Raw genomic sequence first — 19,287 nt, 5'->3', positions numbered from 1 at the left:
TGTGTTTTGTGGACCTGGAGAAGGCATTCAACTGTGTCCCTCGTGATGCCCTGTGGGGGGTGCTCCAGGAGTATGGAATCGGGGGCCCTTTATTAGGGGCCATCCGGTCCCTGTACGAGCGGAGCAGGAGTTTGGTCCGCATTGCCGGCACTAAGTCGGACCTGTTCCCAGTGCATGTTGGACTCCGGCAGGGCTGCCCTTTGTCGCCGGTCCTGTTCATAACTTTTATGGACAGGATTTCTAGATGCAGCCAAGGGCCGGAGGGGGTCTGGTTTGGGGACCAGTGGATTTCGTCTCTTCTTTTTGCGGATGACGTGGTCCTGCTGGCCCCCTCTAGCCAAGACCTACAGCATGCGCTGTGGCGGTTCGCAGCCGAGTGTGAAGCGGCTGGGATGAGGATCAGCTCCTCCAAGTCCGAGGCCATGGTACTCGACCGGAAAAGGGTGGCTTGTCCTCTTCAGGTTGGAGGGGAGTTCCTGCCTCAAGTGGAGGAGTTTAAGTATCTCGGGGTCTTGTTCACGAGTGAGGGAAGAATGGAGCGGGAGATCGACAGACGGATCGGTGCAGCTGCCACAGTAATGGGGGCGCTGTGCCGGTCCATTGTGGTGAAGAGAGAGCTGAGCCGAAAAGCAAAGCTCTCAATTTACTGGTCGGTCTACGTTCCTACCCTCACCTATGGCCATAAACTTTGGGTCATGACCGAAAGAACGAGATCACGGATACAAGCGGCTGAAATGAGCTTCCTCCGTAGGGTGGCCGGGCACTCCCTTAGAGATAGGGTGAGGAGCTCGGCCATCCGGGAGGGGCTCGGAGTAGAGCCGCTGCTCCTCCACATCGAGAGGAGCCAGTTGAGGTGGCTCGGGGATCTATACCGGATGCCTCCTGGACGCCTTCCTCGGGAGGTGTTCCAGGCACGTCCCACCGGGAGGAGGCCCAGGGGACGGCCCAGGACACGCTGGAGGGACTATGTCTCTCGGCTGGCCTGGGAACGCCTTGGGCTCCCCCTGGAGGAACTGGAGGAGGTGTCTGGAGAGAGGGACGTCTGGGCGTCTCTGCTGAGTCTGCTGCCCCCGCGACCCGGTCCTGGATAAGCGGAAGACGACGAACGAACGAACGAAAAAGTCTTGTTGCCTGGTTCCAAATGATTTTAGGAGGTTTTTACAGGTTGCCTTAAGCCAAACTTTCTAAAACAATGCCCTTGGGCCTCATGCCGAGCCACTAAAATCAACCTAACCCATATACCAATTGCAAGTTGTAAAATAGGGAATGAGCAGCCGTTAACAGAAGTGACTCTCGAGGAATGAATGACTGTTGTGGGCTACTCAGTTGTCCAGGCCACCAGTTGAAGAAGGTCGAGACTTTTGGATGCAGGCTGTTAGAGGTTAGGCGTGTCATTTCCCGACACCAGCTTAAACAGATTTTCCTGTTTAACCTGCTTAGTAAGACCCTCCAGGTTTAGGGAAGTCCGGACCCGTTGGATGGAGAGCTGGATTGAGCAATCCCCTTAGAAATAAGGAAGTAGGAGGGAGGGGTTAGCTCATCGGACAACGAAATTACTGATGAAAGACGAGAAAGAATGTGAGTAAAGATAAGGAGGAATGAGCTTCACAGGCTGACTTTGTGACAGGTGATGGACCCATGAGACGATGAACAGAGTGAAGGAAAGGGATGAACTAGTTCTTCAAAGTGAAACATCAAAGAGAGGCCTCCTGTGGTGAGCTTGAATTATTAAAATTCTGCTGCCATTTTGGAAGCCAGCTGCACTGAATGCTATCTATATGGAACAAGCTCCATCCATCCATCCATCCATCCATCCATCCATCCATCCATCCATCCATCCATCCATCCATCCATCCATCCATCCATCCATCCCTGTTTTGTGCCATTCAGTTGAAGTGTTTTTAGTTTTTTGTATAATTCACAGATAAATGTTATGGGACTTTACAAACAGAAAAACAACAAAATATTAGTATGAATAGTCACATCAAAACGAGACTTAAAATGAGAGCTAAATAAGGCAATTTCTAGGGAAAAACTCTGAAAGCCTGGGCAAACAAAAGCTAAACATGGAATAAGTGCTGAACCACCCCTCATTCAGTCAAACATCCAATAGCTGTCTAAATACAATCTCATGATAATACCACATGAAAAATATGTGTGCTTTTGAAGATCCACTTTTCCTGTTAATGATCCATAATAATGAGTTCAATAAGCAGGTCATGAATTGAGATTGTGTAATTTCCTGCATTTGGGTTAAACAGCTCTGATATTGAGATGTTATTACTGGCCCTTACATGCCATTTAAGCCCCCATCCCCCCCGTCCCAGATTGCCTGTCTTTATATATTTTCTCCATTTTCCCTCCATCCATATCTCCTTCTCTCCCTCTTTCATCTCATTCCCCATTAGTAGGTGTTGATTGATCAACAGAGGCCAAGTCAGCAGGGCTCTGCTCATGCTGTGCTGCAGTCGGCAAAGGGCACCAACTAGTTGGCTGCTTGGAAAATAAAAAATAAGACATACGTGTATATATGTGTGCGCACACATGCACGTGCATGTGTGTGCGTGTGCACATGTGTGTGTGTGAGGGGGATGACGGAGAATGTAGGTGAAAAACATTGAGAAGCAGAACACTGAATGCTCCTGCTGTGTTAAAAGAGAAGCAAGTGAGGGTTTCTCACGTGTGTAAATGAGTTGATTTGACCTTGATAACAGAACTATACTTCTTAAATGTGGAGTTTCAGTATATTTGGTAAAGCAGAAAGAAAGAAAAGAAAAAGACAAATCACTCAAGTGGCTTAAGAGTCTGAACTACTGTGACTTGGACTGACAGAAGAACCAAAAAAATGCACTGAATTGGACCTGCTCTGACAACACTGCAGACCACTGATATGTATGTGATTCCTTTTTCAACGGGCTGGCACATCTACAACAGACACAGAGGGTGTAACTGATGACATCAGGAGTGGAATGTAATAAGTGTTACAGGCAGTTGCTTGATCGTCTAACAGTCAGTTAAAAAGTTGAGCAGACATAGATACATTAGACCACACTACAAGCATTTCATAGAGCTTCATAGTAGACAGCAGGTAGGGTTGTAAAAGGTTAGGAAGTTCATATTGTGCAACTGCCATAGTTTGCAGTATGGTGCAGTTTCACAGAACAAAATCATCCACACTGCTAATCACTGGAGATTTTCTCTTTTTGGACCCTTCTCTGTGAACCAGAGAGATGGTTGTGAGTGAATACCATTTCTTCAGGGGTGCAGTGGTGGCTCAGGTGTACAGTGCGTGACCCATGTACGGAGGCCTTAGTTCTCGACTGTTGCGGGTTCGTGTCCTGGCCCATTGACCTTTACTGCCTGTCCTCTCCCCTCTCCACTCCATTTCCTGTCAACTCACTTTTGAAAAAAATAAAGGCCACTAGGACCTAAAAAGAAGTTTCTTCCCCATTCATCTTCATCACATCTAGATGCCTAAATGGGAGAGGCTAATTTGACACTAAAAATCTGTTTTTAGTCAGCATAAGCCTGTAAAGTGCCCAAAAAGGGTAAAATAAGGAACAAAATACACCATAGTCCATACAAGTTTTAGGTGTGGTCAACCATAGCAACAACAAGCTTGATGTGTCAGGAATTAAACATACAGTCAGACAATAACTATACCACAACAAAACAAAGACATGTACATAGATACTCTCATGTATGTAGATAATATACTGACAGCTGCTTTTACTGTGGGTTTCTAGATGGCAGACAAGCTACTTCCTATTTGTATTCAGTTATACATATACAGGCAGCTACACATGCCACAGGCAAATTAAACTGGGTTAGAAGGCAACCAAAAATATGTCAGATACAGGGATGTATATTGTATATCCTCGAGAGTTAAATACACCAGTGTCTCTGTCTTGTAATATTTGGGTTGTCCTGAATGTCTTGCACTAATAGTTTGTTCTCTGTCTCACTTTATAAACAATAGGTCTGTGTTCTCTTTTTTTGGAACTACAAAGGATTGTGAACATGTACATATTGAACGTTAACGTTAAATACCCACCCGGTCAAAATGTTTAGATGTGAAAAATAGGACCATGATAAATCACTACTAAACTTTTTCCATCTTTGTCAATGCATATTTTGAGTGAAATTTAACTGAAATTGAACTAAATAAACATGAAAGGCTGCCCTTACCTGGCTGCATAAGTCCATAACTTTTGCATTTGGTTTTCTTTACCTTGTTAATGTTCACCAAATCTATCAGATGTAAAAAGAGATCTGGTTATTAGTACTACATTGTTCTGGCAGTTTTGAACATACTTTTAAAGCTGTCAACTTGTGATGGGATCAGCCAGGATTGATGGTAATGATTGGTCTAAACGTGGCTTTAGGTTGGGAGGTAGGATCTTAAGGGATCAGACTTGTTTTTCTGACCCATCTCACAGTAGCTGGATGAGATCGGAGGGCTGATATTTAAAGGTCAAGCCATCTTTAAACTGAAAGTTGCACAGTACCAAAAAGGCAAAAGAAAATACAGAACTATCCGTGCCAGTACCTGACATATCGTAATACGGTTTGTTCAAGTCACATTAACAAACAGAGGGATTTGATCAGTTGGTGATCGTGCTTGTAGCAAAGCGAGAACCTATTTATTTATTAGTTTATCCTCTATGAATTCCCTCACTTTCCACATCCAGCCATTGTTTCCAGTGAATGCATCATCATGTTTACACATCCTTTTATAGGCCACAGCTTATTGCTGGCACTATATCGACCTCATTCCACATCTTTCATGGAATCAATTATGTAAGATAATTGACTTGTTCAGTGTGCATTCATCCACCTGTCGGGGGTACTCCTCTCTGGAGAAGATGGATCTGTACACTTGGCCTTCTGTGTGACATTAATCCCTCTGTGCCTTGGAAACCTCAGCCTCTGACATTTCATAGTACTGCATGTCAAAGTCACATGAACAAAGAAAGCTGTATAATTTACAGGCAAAAGTGATTGTGTTAAAATGTGATGGCAGGTCAGAAACATTTTTATTAAAGCTGCAGTTACATTGTTTTCTATCTTGCAAGTATTTTGGTGTATTTAAAAAATAAACCTCACATAGGTCTAAAGGAGGAAATTAAACATCAAGTTCTATCATGTATTTGAAATATGTGTTGATTTTATATGATGTGTTTGCATTGCGATGAACGTGTAAAAATCACAACATGCTAATGTTTCTTGGCAGGCTATGTTACTTTTGTTGTGCCACTTCATGATCACCTTACTATCAGAAAATGAAAAGTCATTGTACTACACAAATTCTATGAGTGCACCAAAGTGATCATTTAATACCTGAATTAATCAGAAGGTAGGTCAGGCTGCTGTCAGTTGGAGCCACTTTGAGCATTTGACATGCTGAGGTAAGTGAATATTCCTCAGTGTATTAGCTTTATTACTGGGACAGTGCTGCAACAATTGCACAAATTCTGCAGCAGTAGTTTCTGTAGGCAATATACAGGTCCTTCTCAAAAAATTAGCATATTGTGATAAAGTTAATTATTTTCCATAATGTCATGATGAAAATTTAACATTCATATATTTTAGATTCATTGCACACTAACTGAAATATTTCAGGTCTTTTATTGTCTTAATACGGATGATTTTGGCATACAGCTCATGAAAACCCAAAATTCCTATCTCACAAAATTAGCATATTTCATCCGACCAATAAAAGAAAAGTGTTTTTAATACAAAAAACGTCAACCTTCAAGTAATCATGTACAGTTAGGCACTCAATACTTGGTCGGGAATCCTTTGGCAGAAATTACTGCTTCAATGCGGCGTGGCATGGAGGCAATCAGCCTGTGGCACTGCTGAGGTCTTATGGAGGCCCAGGATGCTTCGATAGCGGCCTTTAGCTCATCCAGAGTGTTGGGTCTTGAGTCTCTCAACGTTCTCTTCACAATATCCCACAGATTCTCTATGGGGTTCAGGTCAGGAGAGTTGGCAGGCCAATTGAGCACAGTGATACCATGGCCAGTAAACCATTTACCAGTGGTTTTGGCACTGTGAGCAGGTGCCAGGTCATGCTGAAAAATGAAATCTTCATCTCCATAAAGCTTTTCAGCAGATGGAAGCATGAAGTGCTCCAAAATCTCCTGATAGCTAGCTGCATTGACCCTGCCCTTGACAAAACACAGTGGACCAACACCAGCAGCTGACACGGCACCCCAGACCATCACTGACTGTGGGTACTTGACACTGGACTTCTGGCATTTTGGCAATTCCTTCTCCCCAGTCTTCCTCCAGACTCTGGCACCTTGATTTCCGAATGACCTGCAGAATTTGCTTTCATCCGAAAAAAGTACTTTGGACCACTGAGCAACAGTCCAGTGCTGCTTCTCTGTAGCCCAGGTCAGGCGCTTCTGCCGCTGTTTCTGGTTCAAAAGTGGCTTGATCTGGGGAATGCGGCACCTGTAGCCCATTTCCTGCACACGCCTGTGCACGGTGGCTCTGGATGTTTCTACTCCAGACTCAGTCCACTGCTTCCGCAGGTCCCCCAAGGTCTGGAATCGGCCCTTCTCCACAATCTTCCTCAGGGTCCGGTCACCTCTTCTCGTTGTGCAGCGTTTTCTGCCACACTTTTTCCTTCCCACAGACTTCCCACTGAGGTGCCTTGATACAGCACTCTGGGAACAGCCTATTCGTTCAGAAATGTCTTACCCTCTTGCTTGAGGGTGTCAATAGTGGCCTTCTGGACAGCAGTCAGGTCGGCAGTCTTACCCATGATTGGGGTTTTGAGTGATGAACCAGGCTGGGAGTTTTAAAGGCCTCAGGAATCTTTTGCAGGTGTTTAGAGTTAACTCGTTGATTCAGATGATTAGGTTCATAGCTCGTTTAGAGACCCTTTTAATGATATGCTAATTTTGTGAGATAGGAATTTTGGGTTTTCATGAGCTTTATGCCAAAATCATCCGTATTAAGACAATAAAAGACCTGAAATATTTCAGTTAGTGTGCAATGAATCTAAAATATATGAATGTTAAATTTTCATCATGACATTATGGAAAATAATGAACTTTATCACAATATGCTAATTTTTTGAGAAGGACCTGTATACGGTGTCTCAAAGTTGTCAGCAAATTTTTGCACATGAAAAAATCTGTTTCAGCCTGGCTTAACTGGTGTTTGAATTGTATATGCTGTAGTCTTAGATGTGCAGGAAGTTAATAGTGGAGGAGGCATATATTCCTATACCATTGAAATGCAAGGCAGAAACACAATACTGAAACAAATATAGTTATCTACAATCCAATTTATTTTTATTTAGATTTTGTTTCATAGGTTTCACTCTCATTTTTCAGTAAACAAAACAAAAAAAAAAGAAACAAAAAAGTGAATGATCATCTTTAAGGAGGTGGTGATTCCATGATTTCTTTGGGGTCTGAACTGAAGATCCAATGGAAACATCTCTTACTGTGACGTTCTGCAAAAGTTAAAGCTAAACATGAATGCTGACTCTCATGGGAGTTGTAATGACTTTTAACAACAAATGGCTCAAACCTTGCATTAATATATTTGACTGGGATGATAAAAAATATACTGAAATATCCTTTGATCTGCTTGAAGTACTCTATGCTATCACAAGTTCACAGCAGATTACTTTGATGATATTTAATTTGTTATATTACATGTAATCCCTTAAAATCCTCTTACACTTCTTAAGATTTATACACATGGGTCTAATACTACAGGTTATTTAGTTATTCAAAAAAATGATAGAAGCTGCAGACAATGCAAAATCCATCCATTTTCACTGTTCATTCTTAAAAATGTACATTCACTACAAAGGGTCAAAGTTCTGCAGATCTACATATATTTTTAGTCTCTCTGAACTATGATTTTGTGCTCCATGCAGTCATGTTGATCATGATGCTTTCCTGTTAAATAACTATAATATAAGTAAATAAATAGTAACAATTTTATTTTACTGGGAAGCTAAATAAGAATTTAAGAGGCTTTACAAAACATGTTTCGTAAAGGTCTGCTCCTTTGGAAACATTTTCTTAATTTTGTTCCAAAAATGCTTGAAAAAGCCTCTGCAGATCGGTTATATAGTTTGCATACAGATTGGAAAAAAATGAATCAAAAAGGATCTTGCGAGGCTTATTGGACAGTTTAAAAGCACTTGATATGTGTGCTGTTAGATCTTAGTACTCTGACTGAACTGGCACAGCACAAAGTAAATATAAAGCAGGCTTTTTGTGAAACGTATATCTCGTTAGCTCAATTTTATGGTTTTGTACTAATAAACCCGGCTGCCGTGCTATCAGCGGGTAGCACTGTGGGGTGCCCTGTGTGTGGCTGTATCAAAAACAGTGAATACTAACCACAAACAAAACTTTGGATACACATACAACACTAATCGTCTCTAAACCGAGTTCAATGGGGAAGTTTCATTAGTCCTTACACGCACAAGTAAAATGTGTCACATCTAACACTTCATCCAGTCACATCACATATAGTTTGATTGAGGTTAAAAAGAACTTGGTAAAATAACATAGGTCATGTTTCTAGGAATTACTTCCAACTATGGATGCAACTATAGATTTTGTGGTTGTAAACAGCATTGAGTAACCAACACACACAGCACTTCTCAAGCATGAAATCTTGAGATGAAAACAAGAACAATTCTGAATCATGCAACTCTGCAGCGGATCAGTGCGGCACTTGGTCAGTTTGATGAACACTAAACTAGGTCACATATTCCACATCCTGGACTGTTTGCGCCAAAAATAAATAGTTTAGAATAAGAGCTACATCATATGCAGGCTGTGCTAAACTAAGTGAGATGGGGAAGCTGTCAGGAAAACCCAGCAGAGACTTTTTTTTTCATGAAGAAACTGAAACGGGTTAAACTACCACCAAAACTACTACTGAACCTCTACAGAAGTAGTATAGAGTCCATCACGACTGACAGCGCAGCAGTCTGGTATGCTAACTGGACAGCTGCAGAATAGGGTGGTGTGGCACAGCACAACATTCAATTCAGTTCAATTCAATTCTAAAATACTCATCCCAAAGGGAAATGAAATGTTGTTGGAAAGATCTCCTGTAGCGGTCTGTCTTACAGCAGATCTGAAGAAGCCTCTGACTTAAGACACTTGTTTGTCGGAGTCTGGGAGTTTTCATGTATTGTTTTTGCCTGCTAATAACACTTACTTACCATTAGAAGCTGCCAAGATCCCCTGGTGCTGAGGGTAGCAGGTGTTCCTAAGGAGCATAAGAAGGTGGAGCTCTCAGCATTCCAGTGCCTGAGTGTTAGCCTTTGTGGTAACGTCATCTGGCCAAGCTCTAAGATATGTGTTCTTGCCAAAGCTCATAGTTATTTACCTTTTTGTGTGCTCCGTCCTAGGTGACTTTCAAGTCAAAGCTCTTGCAACATTCAGCCCTGGCACAAAGTCTCAGTTTTGGATCCTGTCTTAGTCAGAGCTTCCAAACCTTCAAGAAACATACCTTGCTGAAGTACTAGCTGACACCTCAAGCCTTCTTCCTTCAGTAGCGAACCTTGCTCACCCTCCAACCATTCCTTCATATGCAGCTTCCGGAAATCTCACCCGGTAACCACACATAAGAATCAAACTGTCAAGAGCTTACCTGAACTTTCCCCTGAGAACTCATCACCTCCTTGGACTGAATTGTAGACTCAAGCGGCGTAAACCATTCTCCCAGGCTCCACATCATTCTCCCTCGACCAAACACAACTCCATCTCCAGTAAGAAAATCTAAAATCATTCTACTATTGTTTCTCCATCCGTTCCTCTGAGTAACGCACCCATTCATCTCTTCCGTACAGTTTGGTGTTTCCAGTCCCGGTTCCAGTTCCACAATTCATCTCTGTAAAAATAAACTTTTTAAACTTTTCTCCTCCCTCCTGAGTGTGAATGATGACACTGTTGTCATAGGACAGTCTCATGAAGAGGATGTTCAGGGTTCTCCATAATGTTCTTCATTTTATGAAGAATCCTTCTTTCCACAATGATCTCCAGAGGTTCCAGAGGAGTCCCCAGAACAGAACCAGCCTTTTTTATCAGCTTGCTGAGCTTTTTTAAGTTCCTGGCTCTGATGCAGCATCCCCAGCAGATGATGGCAGAAGAGATCACACTTTCCACAACAGACTTATAGAAGATATGCAGCATCTTGCTGCAAACACCAAAGGACCTAAGCTTCCTCAAGAAGTACAGTCTGCTCTGTCCCTTCTTGTAGATGGCTTCACAGTTGCATCTCCACTCTAGTCTGTTGTCCAGGTGAACACCGAGGTATTTATACTCCTCCACCACCTCCACTTCTTCTCCCTTGATGAAAATAGTGTCTAACTTATTCCTGTTTCTCTTAAAATCTACAATCATCTCCTTTGTTTTATTCACGTTCAAGATGAGATGATTGTTTCCACACCATGCCAAAAAGCGGTCCACCACCTTCCTGTACTCAGCTTCTTGTCCATCTGTGATCCACCCAACAACTGCAGAATCATCCGAGTATTTCTGCAGATGACAGGAGTCTGTCTTGTACTGGAAGTCTGAGGTGTACAGAGTGAAAAGGAATGGTGTGAGTACAGTCCCCTGTGGTGCTCCTGTGCTGCTGACTACCTGGTTAGACTCACAACCCTTCAGTCTCACAAACTGTGATCTGTTTGTCAGGTAGTCTTTAATCCAGGAGATTGTTGAGGCCTCCACCTGAGTCTTCTGGAGTTTCTGACAAAGCAAATTAGGTTGGATTGTGTTAAATGTTCTGGAGAAATCAAAGAACATGATCCTCACAGTGCTTCTGGCTTTGTCCAGATGACAGTGGGTTTGTTGAAGCAGGTGTATGATGGCATCTTCAACTCCAACTCCACAGCGATAAGCAAACAGAAAGAGGTCCTGATAGTTAATTGTTTGCTTACTCAGCTGGGACAACAGGAGTCTCTCTAGGACCTTCAGGTTGGAGCTCCCTGGACTCAATACTCTGTATACCAACAAAACAAAGACCACAGCATTCTAAAGGAAACCCCACACCCTGGCTAACTCAAGTTTGAACTTCTGGTAGAAGGTTCCAGAGAATCAAAACAAAGACAAACAGATGGAGAAACAGTTTAGATGCAAAAGCTGTAGCCTCCATTACCCACACCCTGAAATAAGAAATGTGTGTTTTTATCCTTGTTTGCAGTTTTGTTGCCTTCAATGTACTGCTGCCACTGTCTTCTAATATATTTTTCTGTATAATATTGTTCTGACTTTTAGAGATTCCAAACAGATGTTCATTGTACTTTGTATAATGACAATAAAAGAGACATTATTAATTATTACAAACATAAACATCAGGAACCAGTTTAAACAGTTCCAACGGACAAGGCAGCAGCTGATACCCTGAAACGATCAGCCAGAGGACAACTAAGCAAGCTACAGCAAAGCGTTCTCCTAATATATTGAATAAAAAATTACGGAATTTGGTGCAGGTTTAACTGTGAAGGAATTACCACCATCAAGAGTCAATGAAAACCAGGGCCGTCAGGCCTTCCCCACACTCCCCCACACTACAACACCAGAACAAAGTGACTGGACCATAAGTAGGAAGGTTAGCTTTAACATACAGTTTGATGCCTGGATAGGTATTGCTACAGAGTTTTATTTCACCGCAACAGCAAATTTTCCAGTTTGTCAAAGCTAGTGTGTACTCCAAACGAGAGTATTAAATAAGAGTAACATTATGTTACATTGGTAATTTATTTATAATAGCATCATAGCCTGAATCAAAATTCTTAATCTTACCTGGGGCGAGCTTGAGATATGAAATAAAAGCTCAAGCTCAGTCAGACTGAATGGAAGTAATTTCTGACTGGCACTCATCAAGTCTTGCTGCAGATTCTCAATCAGATTCCGGTCTGCTTTGATCTAAACGATCCCACTGCAGTTGTGACTGTATGTTCAGGGTTGTTACAGTACCTTTCATAGATAAAAATCACATATTGCCTCAAAAAGACAGAGCTAAATTATTAAATAATTAAAACATGATTAAAAAGACAAAATAACTAATTAAATGATACATATAGTTAAACCTTTAGGCCTTTCAGGATAATTTTACTTTGACTTGATAATTACGTATATCTTGATTTATTATATATATTCCAGCAAAGTACAATTGTGGTTGTAATGTGACAAAACGGAAACAAGTTAAAAAGGTATGAATACTTTTACAAGGCCCTATAGCAGAGTTAAAATTATGACGTTTGACCTTTGGATTAGACACAGAGACAGGTGCAGGGCTCTTTAGTTATCTGTGGTAACAAGGCGGCATATAGTGAGACATCTCTACTCTCTCTACTGTTCTCAAAAATGTTTTGTCGACAGAACGACTCCGTAATGCAACACCACTAAGAGAAAGACGCTTAAAAATAGAACCAGGTGGATCAAGGAGTCCCAATGCATACGTAAACCTTTGTTAAGACTAACTCAAATTGAACAAGCAAATACTGGAGCACATTGTGCCAATACAACTGTGCTTTAATCAGGGCTTCTGGTCTGCTGGTCATCACTGGAGACACCTACATAAAGAATCATTATTACATTCATAACAAAGGGCACTAACAACTTTAAGGATGTTTTGTAACAAAAATAATTTAGTTGTAAAATAAAATTGTTACTGAAAAAATGTTTCTGTTTGTGCTGTAGATATGAGTTTAGCTGATAATAAAATAAAAATAAGTGTGTTATCAGTGTTTAGTGGTTATTGTAAAGGAATCATGCAGTTGTAAAGAAACAACTCTGACCAGATGCAGATTGGTAAAAGATGAAATGTAAACAAATTATTTAAAGTTTTCCTGCTTATGGATCCAGAGCAACTAAAGGAATAATGGGAGGGATTCATTAACTGTATAACTCTAAAGCTCCTCATCCTTTATTACTTATCAGTTAAAACAACAACAACAACAAAAACATTTCAGCTACGAGTCTTTTAAAGGGAGTAAAGAGTAATGCCATCTGCTGGACTGAAGGTGTAATGCAGTTCAGAGCTTCCCCTTTCGTCATTAGGATTTAAATAAATGGTCTGGGGCCATTCTGAACAAGCAATGGAAAAAGATGGAACCCAAATCCCCAGGATTCCTTTAACCCAGGGAAAACAAACCCAGGGGCTTTTGGTGGAAAAGGGGCCATATACAGTATTGTATTGTACATCTGAAGATTTGTTTCTCACTAAATTAAAACACCAATCTGTTATCCGTTTGTTTGGTTTCTCCTTATTTTGTTTGTAAATGCATTCTTGTTTTTATAACCTCGGAAATCATAACTGCATGTTGGGACACAGTTGGGTTGTAATAAGAACATTTTCTGGTTTATTATCTGCAAAACAAATAGTCTAAAAGCTGTTCAAGACATAAGATGCAAACAAACAGCCCAACATGTCATTTATTTCATGTGGTTATACAGGACCAAGTGCACTAAATAACTGTAACTATAATTCATACTTGTCTGAAAAGCTGCTGCGTGTTTTAATTCGTTATCAGATTGACCAGAGTTACCCTGTAGGCTCAGAGAGAAGCTGATTGAAAGCTGACATTTGGTTGAAACCACTCACTTCTAATGACATTATAAATATTATTTATAATAATAATATTATTATTATTTTTAATTCAATCTTATTCAATTGTGTTTATTTATATAGCACCAATTAACAACACATGTTGTCTCATAGCACTTTACAAAGCCAATTCAGTCGAATCATACAGATTTCAAGTCAGGTACATACATTCCAACTAATTCTAACTATCAAACATCGCAGTCAGATTCAGTTTAGTATTTAAATTAGTTAAAAGTTTTTCTATCTAAGGAAACCCGGCAGATTGCATCCAGTCAGTGACTTGCAGCATTCACTCCTCCTGGATGAGCATGTAGAGACAGTGGACAGTCACTGGTGTTGACTCTGCAGCAAACCTGCATACTGAGCATGCATGTAGCGACAGTGGAGAGGAAAAACTCCCTTTTAACAGGAAGAAACCTCCAGCAGAACCAGAACCAGGCTCAGTGTGAGCGGCCATCTGCCACGACTGACTGGGGTTTGAGAGAACAGAGGAGAGACACAAAAGGAACACTGAAGCACTGATCTGGGAGTACTTTCTATAGGAAAGAAAAGTAAAACGTTAATGGCTGTAGCTCCTTTAGAGACTTCATCTAGGATTATTATTATTTCTGTGTAACTGGGAATAAATTAATTAAATTCTGATTTAAACAGTTAAACTGAACTGACAAAACATTTTTCCAAAATAAATGCATCATCACAGTGGAGATGCAGGAGAAGAATGGATGCTGGGCTTCCAACTCAAACTATATCATGATAATGCTCATAGGATGTGTTTTAGTCTTGAAGACATGGAGCCACATTATGCACTCCAGTGTCGTCCCCCAAGGCACCAAATCACACCCTTACAGAGGGTGGAGAGAAAATCACAAATTACACCTGTACTTATGTCACACTGTCCGACACACACACACACACACACACACACACACACACACACACACACGCACACACACACACACGAATTGGGTGTCAATGTGTTGAAAGCCCAGAAGGATTGCACAGAGAGAGAGAGGAGAGGGCAGAAAATTGATGGATGGTGTGTCAGATAAAGGACAGCAAGAAATAGAAGGATAAGGAAATGGCTGTATGGACTGGAAATAGAGGTTAAGTAGCTTTATAAATATTGTTGTTTAAAGTTTGTTTTAATTTCTACTAATACTCCCATTCTCCCATCAGTGAATGCTACATACCTAACACTACCAGTCCACAGCAACAACACCACTCCTTAGTGTGGAAGTTAAAACAGAGGGATGTTTTTCCAAAGCTAGCTATTTACAGTATCATTTTATAAATAAGGTAAAACATTGCTGACATAACATGCTTAGAGAATCTTAAAATTTTAACTGGAATGTTTTATCCTTGTTTTCAAATAATATTTAAAGCCCTGTTTTTTAGACACTGCTCTCTCACACAGTCTGATGTCACCTCTTCTCATGGAAAAATAGCCTATTTTAAAAGGCTCTTATTATTGGTTCCTCTGGAGAAATCGGAAAAGGCTTAATTCTGCATCGGCATCTCAGAAAGTGACACGTTCAAACACACCACCAGCTGACCAGTGTAACCTTTAGCTTCAGCTACAAATGACCAGTAAGCATCTGTTCGTGTATGTTTGTAGTGCAGCTAGCAGTTAACCTCAGTCGAAATGTTTACATCGGTCTCTCGTATATTTAGAAGCTGCAGTTTTTATTAAGTGTTGGAAAATATTCATGCTATGCTTATAGGATCTGTATTGCTATGCTCAAGTATGTTTAATAATGTGTGAAATAAAATGTATTGTGTAACTTAGAGGCCTGCTAACAGGCTTCTCTGTGTATGTGTCTGCAAGATTTCTGCCTTACAACAAGAAGATATTTGTGTATATGTCTGTAGATAAAGGTCAAAAGTGGAAAAACAGGAAGTGCTGAAAAGGCAGCTGAATGTCAGAGTGCCAGACAGCTCCGGATAGGAAATCAGACATACATTTGTATGTTTTTTCTTTTTAATGTACACGCCTTGCTTCTGAATAAAACTGCTGTTCTGGGAAGAAGGATTCAGAAGTTTCAGAAGTATTCGGACAAGCTTCTCCCTGTACAGGCATCTAAAAGCTGCGCAGTCTCCGTGTTCTTTTATGACTTTGTTTTTATTAGTAACAGTATAGGATGTCTTAGCTTTACCAAACAAACGAGCACGCAGGAGTTTAGGGAATAACTCCATCATAAGGCATGATAAAAAGAGAATACCCTTTGTTAAATTCGATGGCGATGCATTTTGTAAATATCTCAGGTTTGTGGGGTGCACTTAGTTTTTCACTAGTGTTTCCATTCCCTTTTGCCCTCTTTCTTGACCCAGTACTATTTTTACCTAATGAAATATTAAATTGTTTTGTGAAAAAGGTCCATTCTGAAACCAATGAATTGTAACCAATGGCTGATCAATATAAAACAACAACATTGATTCTACACCTAAATCCAAAAATAAATACTGTGCTGAGCTAATTTAAGCTCCTGTACTTTTCCTGTTTCTGATAAAGCAGTTTGCTTTGGTTAGAGAACATAGTAGCCTATTTTACGTAGTATTATTAATCAAGTTCTGACTCTTACATCCATGTGTGTGGCTTATCGTTTTTTTTAAGAAACTCAATAAATATGTTAGTTCCTCCCACATAGCTGTTGATTCAACTAGAGACACAGCTAGAGACATTTTAAAGGAGACAATGTGATAACACATTATAAGACAAAGCCAAGTGTGTTTGGAGACAAGATGAGACTGGGCAGGAACCACAGAGTGACAGATGTAAGGCTGAGTAGATCTGTGTGTGTGAATGTGTGTTTCAGAAAGAGAAAAGGAGGGAGATAAAAGGCTCCTAAAATACCTCTGGCCAGCTGGAACTAATCAAGGAAACCCCAAAAGCAACACTCTCACTGTGATGCCAAGACAGGAACACACACACACACACACATGCACACACATTCTGTAAATGTTTGTAATGCTTCATCAACCAAAGTCTGCATGAAAACAATCACTCTGGTAACTGCTTGAATGAACATACTTTTACCCTGCTATTAAGTTTGACCTCTCACCCCTTATCATACAATTAACCAGGTAATGGTGTGGATAAACAAGGACACGCTCCAGGAGAAAATATTTTCATGATTTGCTTATTCTAATCTTATGCATACTATTGTATGTTTTCCACTTATCGGCTTCTGCTGGCAATGATCCACATTAATTTGAATAGAAATGGTTGTTGTTGATCTTGGTGTGTAGGCCTAACTTGTTCAAATATGCAAAGATGCATCTGCTTGAGGAAGTTGGTTTTTTGTCATGACACCTACCATTTTGCACGTCCAAAATGTGATGTTTGTCGAGCATCCATCCTCCTATGTTGGAAGCATCCATCTCATAGCCCTGCAAAATGGCTGTTCTCTTCTCCCACAGGATCAGGTCCAGGCATGACTCGTACTCAAACCCCACTGACACTGTTGGACACACACAGAAGAAGGGCGGCGGTCTTTTCATGTGACTTTGTGTTTTAACCATAGCAAAGACAGGAGGAGGTATAATTCAGCCAGCCGTTATAAACAATGGATAACATAGTTTATGAATAACATAATATAGAGTTACACTTCTTCTGCTTACAGAAACCTGTGGTATTTTTCATGCTTTTTCACTCTAATTTATGCAAGCTGACAAAGTCAAACTGTAAACACACGCGCACGCACGCACGCACGCACACACACACATTGTTATTCTATTAAATAATATTGAAACGTTATGCCTTATCCAATATATAATGCAATGACAGATATACGGTAACTACGATGTAACATAGATATACTTATTACATTTGCCTCTGAATGTTAATAACAAGTTAAAACTGAAATGGAAAACTATGTAAATGGCTCAATAACAATATATACATAGTATAATAATTGCCAGAAATTAAATTTAAATGCATTTACTTATTACATGGCTCCTTTCTAACATTCTCTTTTCTTATTTCACCTTTGTGGAATCAAAATATGTGACTATTACAGCTGAACAAATGCAAGGATGGAAGGATGGATGAATGGGTTGATAAATGGATGGATGGATAAATGTATGGAATGGATGGATGGATGGATGGATGGTCGATAAATGGATGGATGGATAAATGGATAAATGGATGGAATGGATGGATGGTCGATAAATGGATGGATGGATGGATGAAAAGATGGGTCCATAAATGGATGGATGGATGGATGAAAAGATGGGTCCATAAATGGATGGATGGATGGATGAAAAGATGGGTCCATAAATGGATGGATGGATGGATGGATGGATGGATGCTACAACTTTAGGCCATAAAGCTGAAACTGGTGGATCATTCAGTTGTGTCCTATTTTATTTTAATTGAAAAACAAAGTGGGCAGATAATGAATTATTAACAACAGTTAATATTTTTGGTAAAGGTTTGGAGTTAAATTAATTTTAAACTCAAAGACCCTTTCAAAAGCAAAATGCAGATACTTGGAAGGGTTTGTCTCTCTTCATTATTTCTCCCTGTGCTCTTTAACTGAATTATTCATTATATAGTTATTTATTACGGCTTCATTTTATATATATTTGTATTTATCGGTACATTTATTTTAATGTATTGTGTTTATTTTTAAATGTATCTGTTTGTTTTTAAGCAAATTAATCAATCTCACCTGCATCACTCATTATCATGTAGTTTTACTCATATATAATTCCATGCAGCGAATATACAACAAAACCTTTTAAGAAGACATTTTGCCTTTTTAACATGGCTTTTTCATCACATTTACAGTTTAAATAACTGAATATGAAGCAGCAGCTGCTGCTGCTTTTAGACTCTGATCATAGCCTTTCTCATTGTTAGAAGCAGTGCCTACACCCACAGTGCCATACAGTTTGAGATCGCTCACAGAAAGCTCTTTCAAGATGAGTCTGACATGTGCAGAATCAATTACCAGCAATCAGTGCATGACACATTTGTGTCCAAAGTGATCCTAACCTGCTGATGTCTCAATGATGTTTAGAAAAGTAAGGTTTTAGTCAAAGGCAGCAGCAGTTTTTTGATCCTGGCGATACCATTCCTCTATAAGTTTATTAACTGGTACAAATGAAAGCCATTCATTTTGAAGACCATACTGCAGACGCTATCTACATCAGAGTACTGTCCTACTATGAGCGATTTTGTTGTAAGAGTAGTCTGATAAGAGATAATAAAATAAATCTGAAAGCCTAAGATGAGGGATGCCCTGACACCAATGTATTAACAGCTCAAGGTGTCACTTCTCCTTCGTCTGTATGTGGATAATTACTACTGCTTTCAGTCTGATTTGCACGTTAACACTGACATATTTATAGGTCTACAGACATATTTTAAGCTGATTTACAGAAGGTTAGGCCAAAAAAACAGATCAATCCCAGATCATATGTATAGAGTCGTTAAGGACATACAATTAGAACTCGTGATTATGTTGAAGATGATAAATGTGTTTGAAAAATTTTTTATATGAATTAAATTTAACAGCATTGGAGCATTTCTGAAATGTTGAGGGCAGAACACAAATTGCTGGATGCAGGAGGGTTTTACTCCATTTTTACTTCATGTTCTTGCAGTAAATCACACAATACTTCTGCGCAGAATCTTTTACAATGTGGGATTGGAAAAGAGTCAGTTTTTAGGATCAAATA

General features: G+C 40.1%; 1 protein-coding gene across 2 annotated transcripts in view; it reads right to left on the bottom strand.

Annotated features, from left to right (window-relative positions):
* LOC124868280 (teneurin-3-like) overlaps positions 1-19,287 on the bottom strand; it is a 474,572-nt gene that overhangs the window by 60,336 nt on the left and 394,949 nt on the right. For both annotated transcript variants that reach the window (XM_047365339.1, XM_047365340.1), the window contains one exon: positions 16,920-17,063. In XM_047365339.1, coding sequence (XP_047221295.1) covers positions 16,920-17,063 — 144 coding nt within the window. The remainder of the gene's footprint in view (positions 1-16,919; positions 17,064-19,287) is intronic.

This window comes from Girardinichthys multiradiatus, chromosome 5, assembly GCF_021462225.1.
Source record: "Girardinichthys multiradiatus isolate DD_20200921_A chromosome 5, DD_fGirMul_XY1, whole genome shotgun sequence".
Classification (NCBI taxonomy): Eukaryota; Metazoa; Chordata; class Actinopteri; order Cyprinodontiformes; family Goodeidae; genus Girardinichthys; species Girardinichthys multiradiatus.
This window is presented reverse-complemented; position numbering and strand designations above follow the sequence as displayed.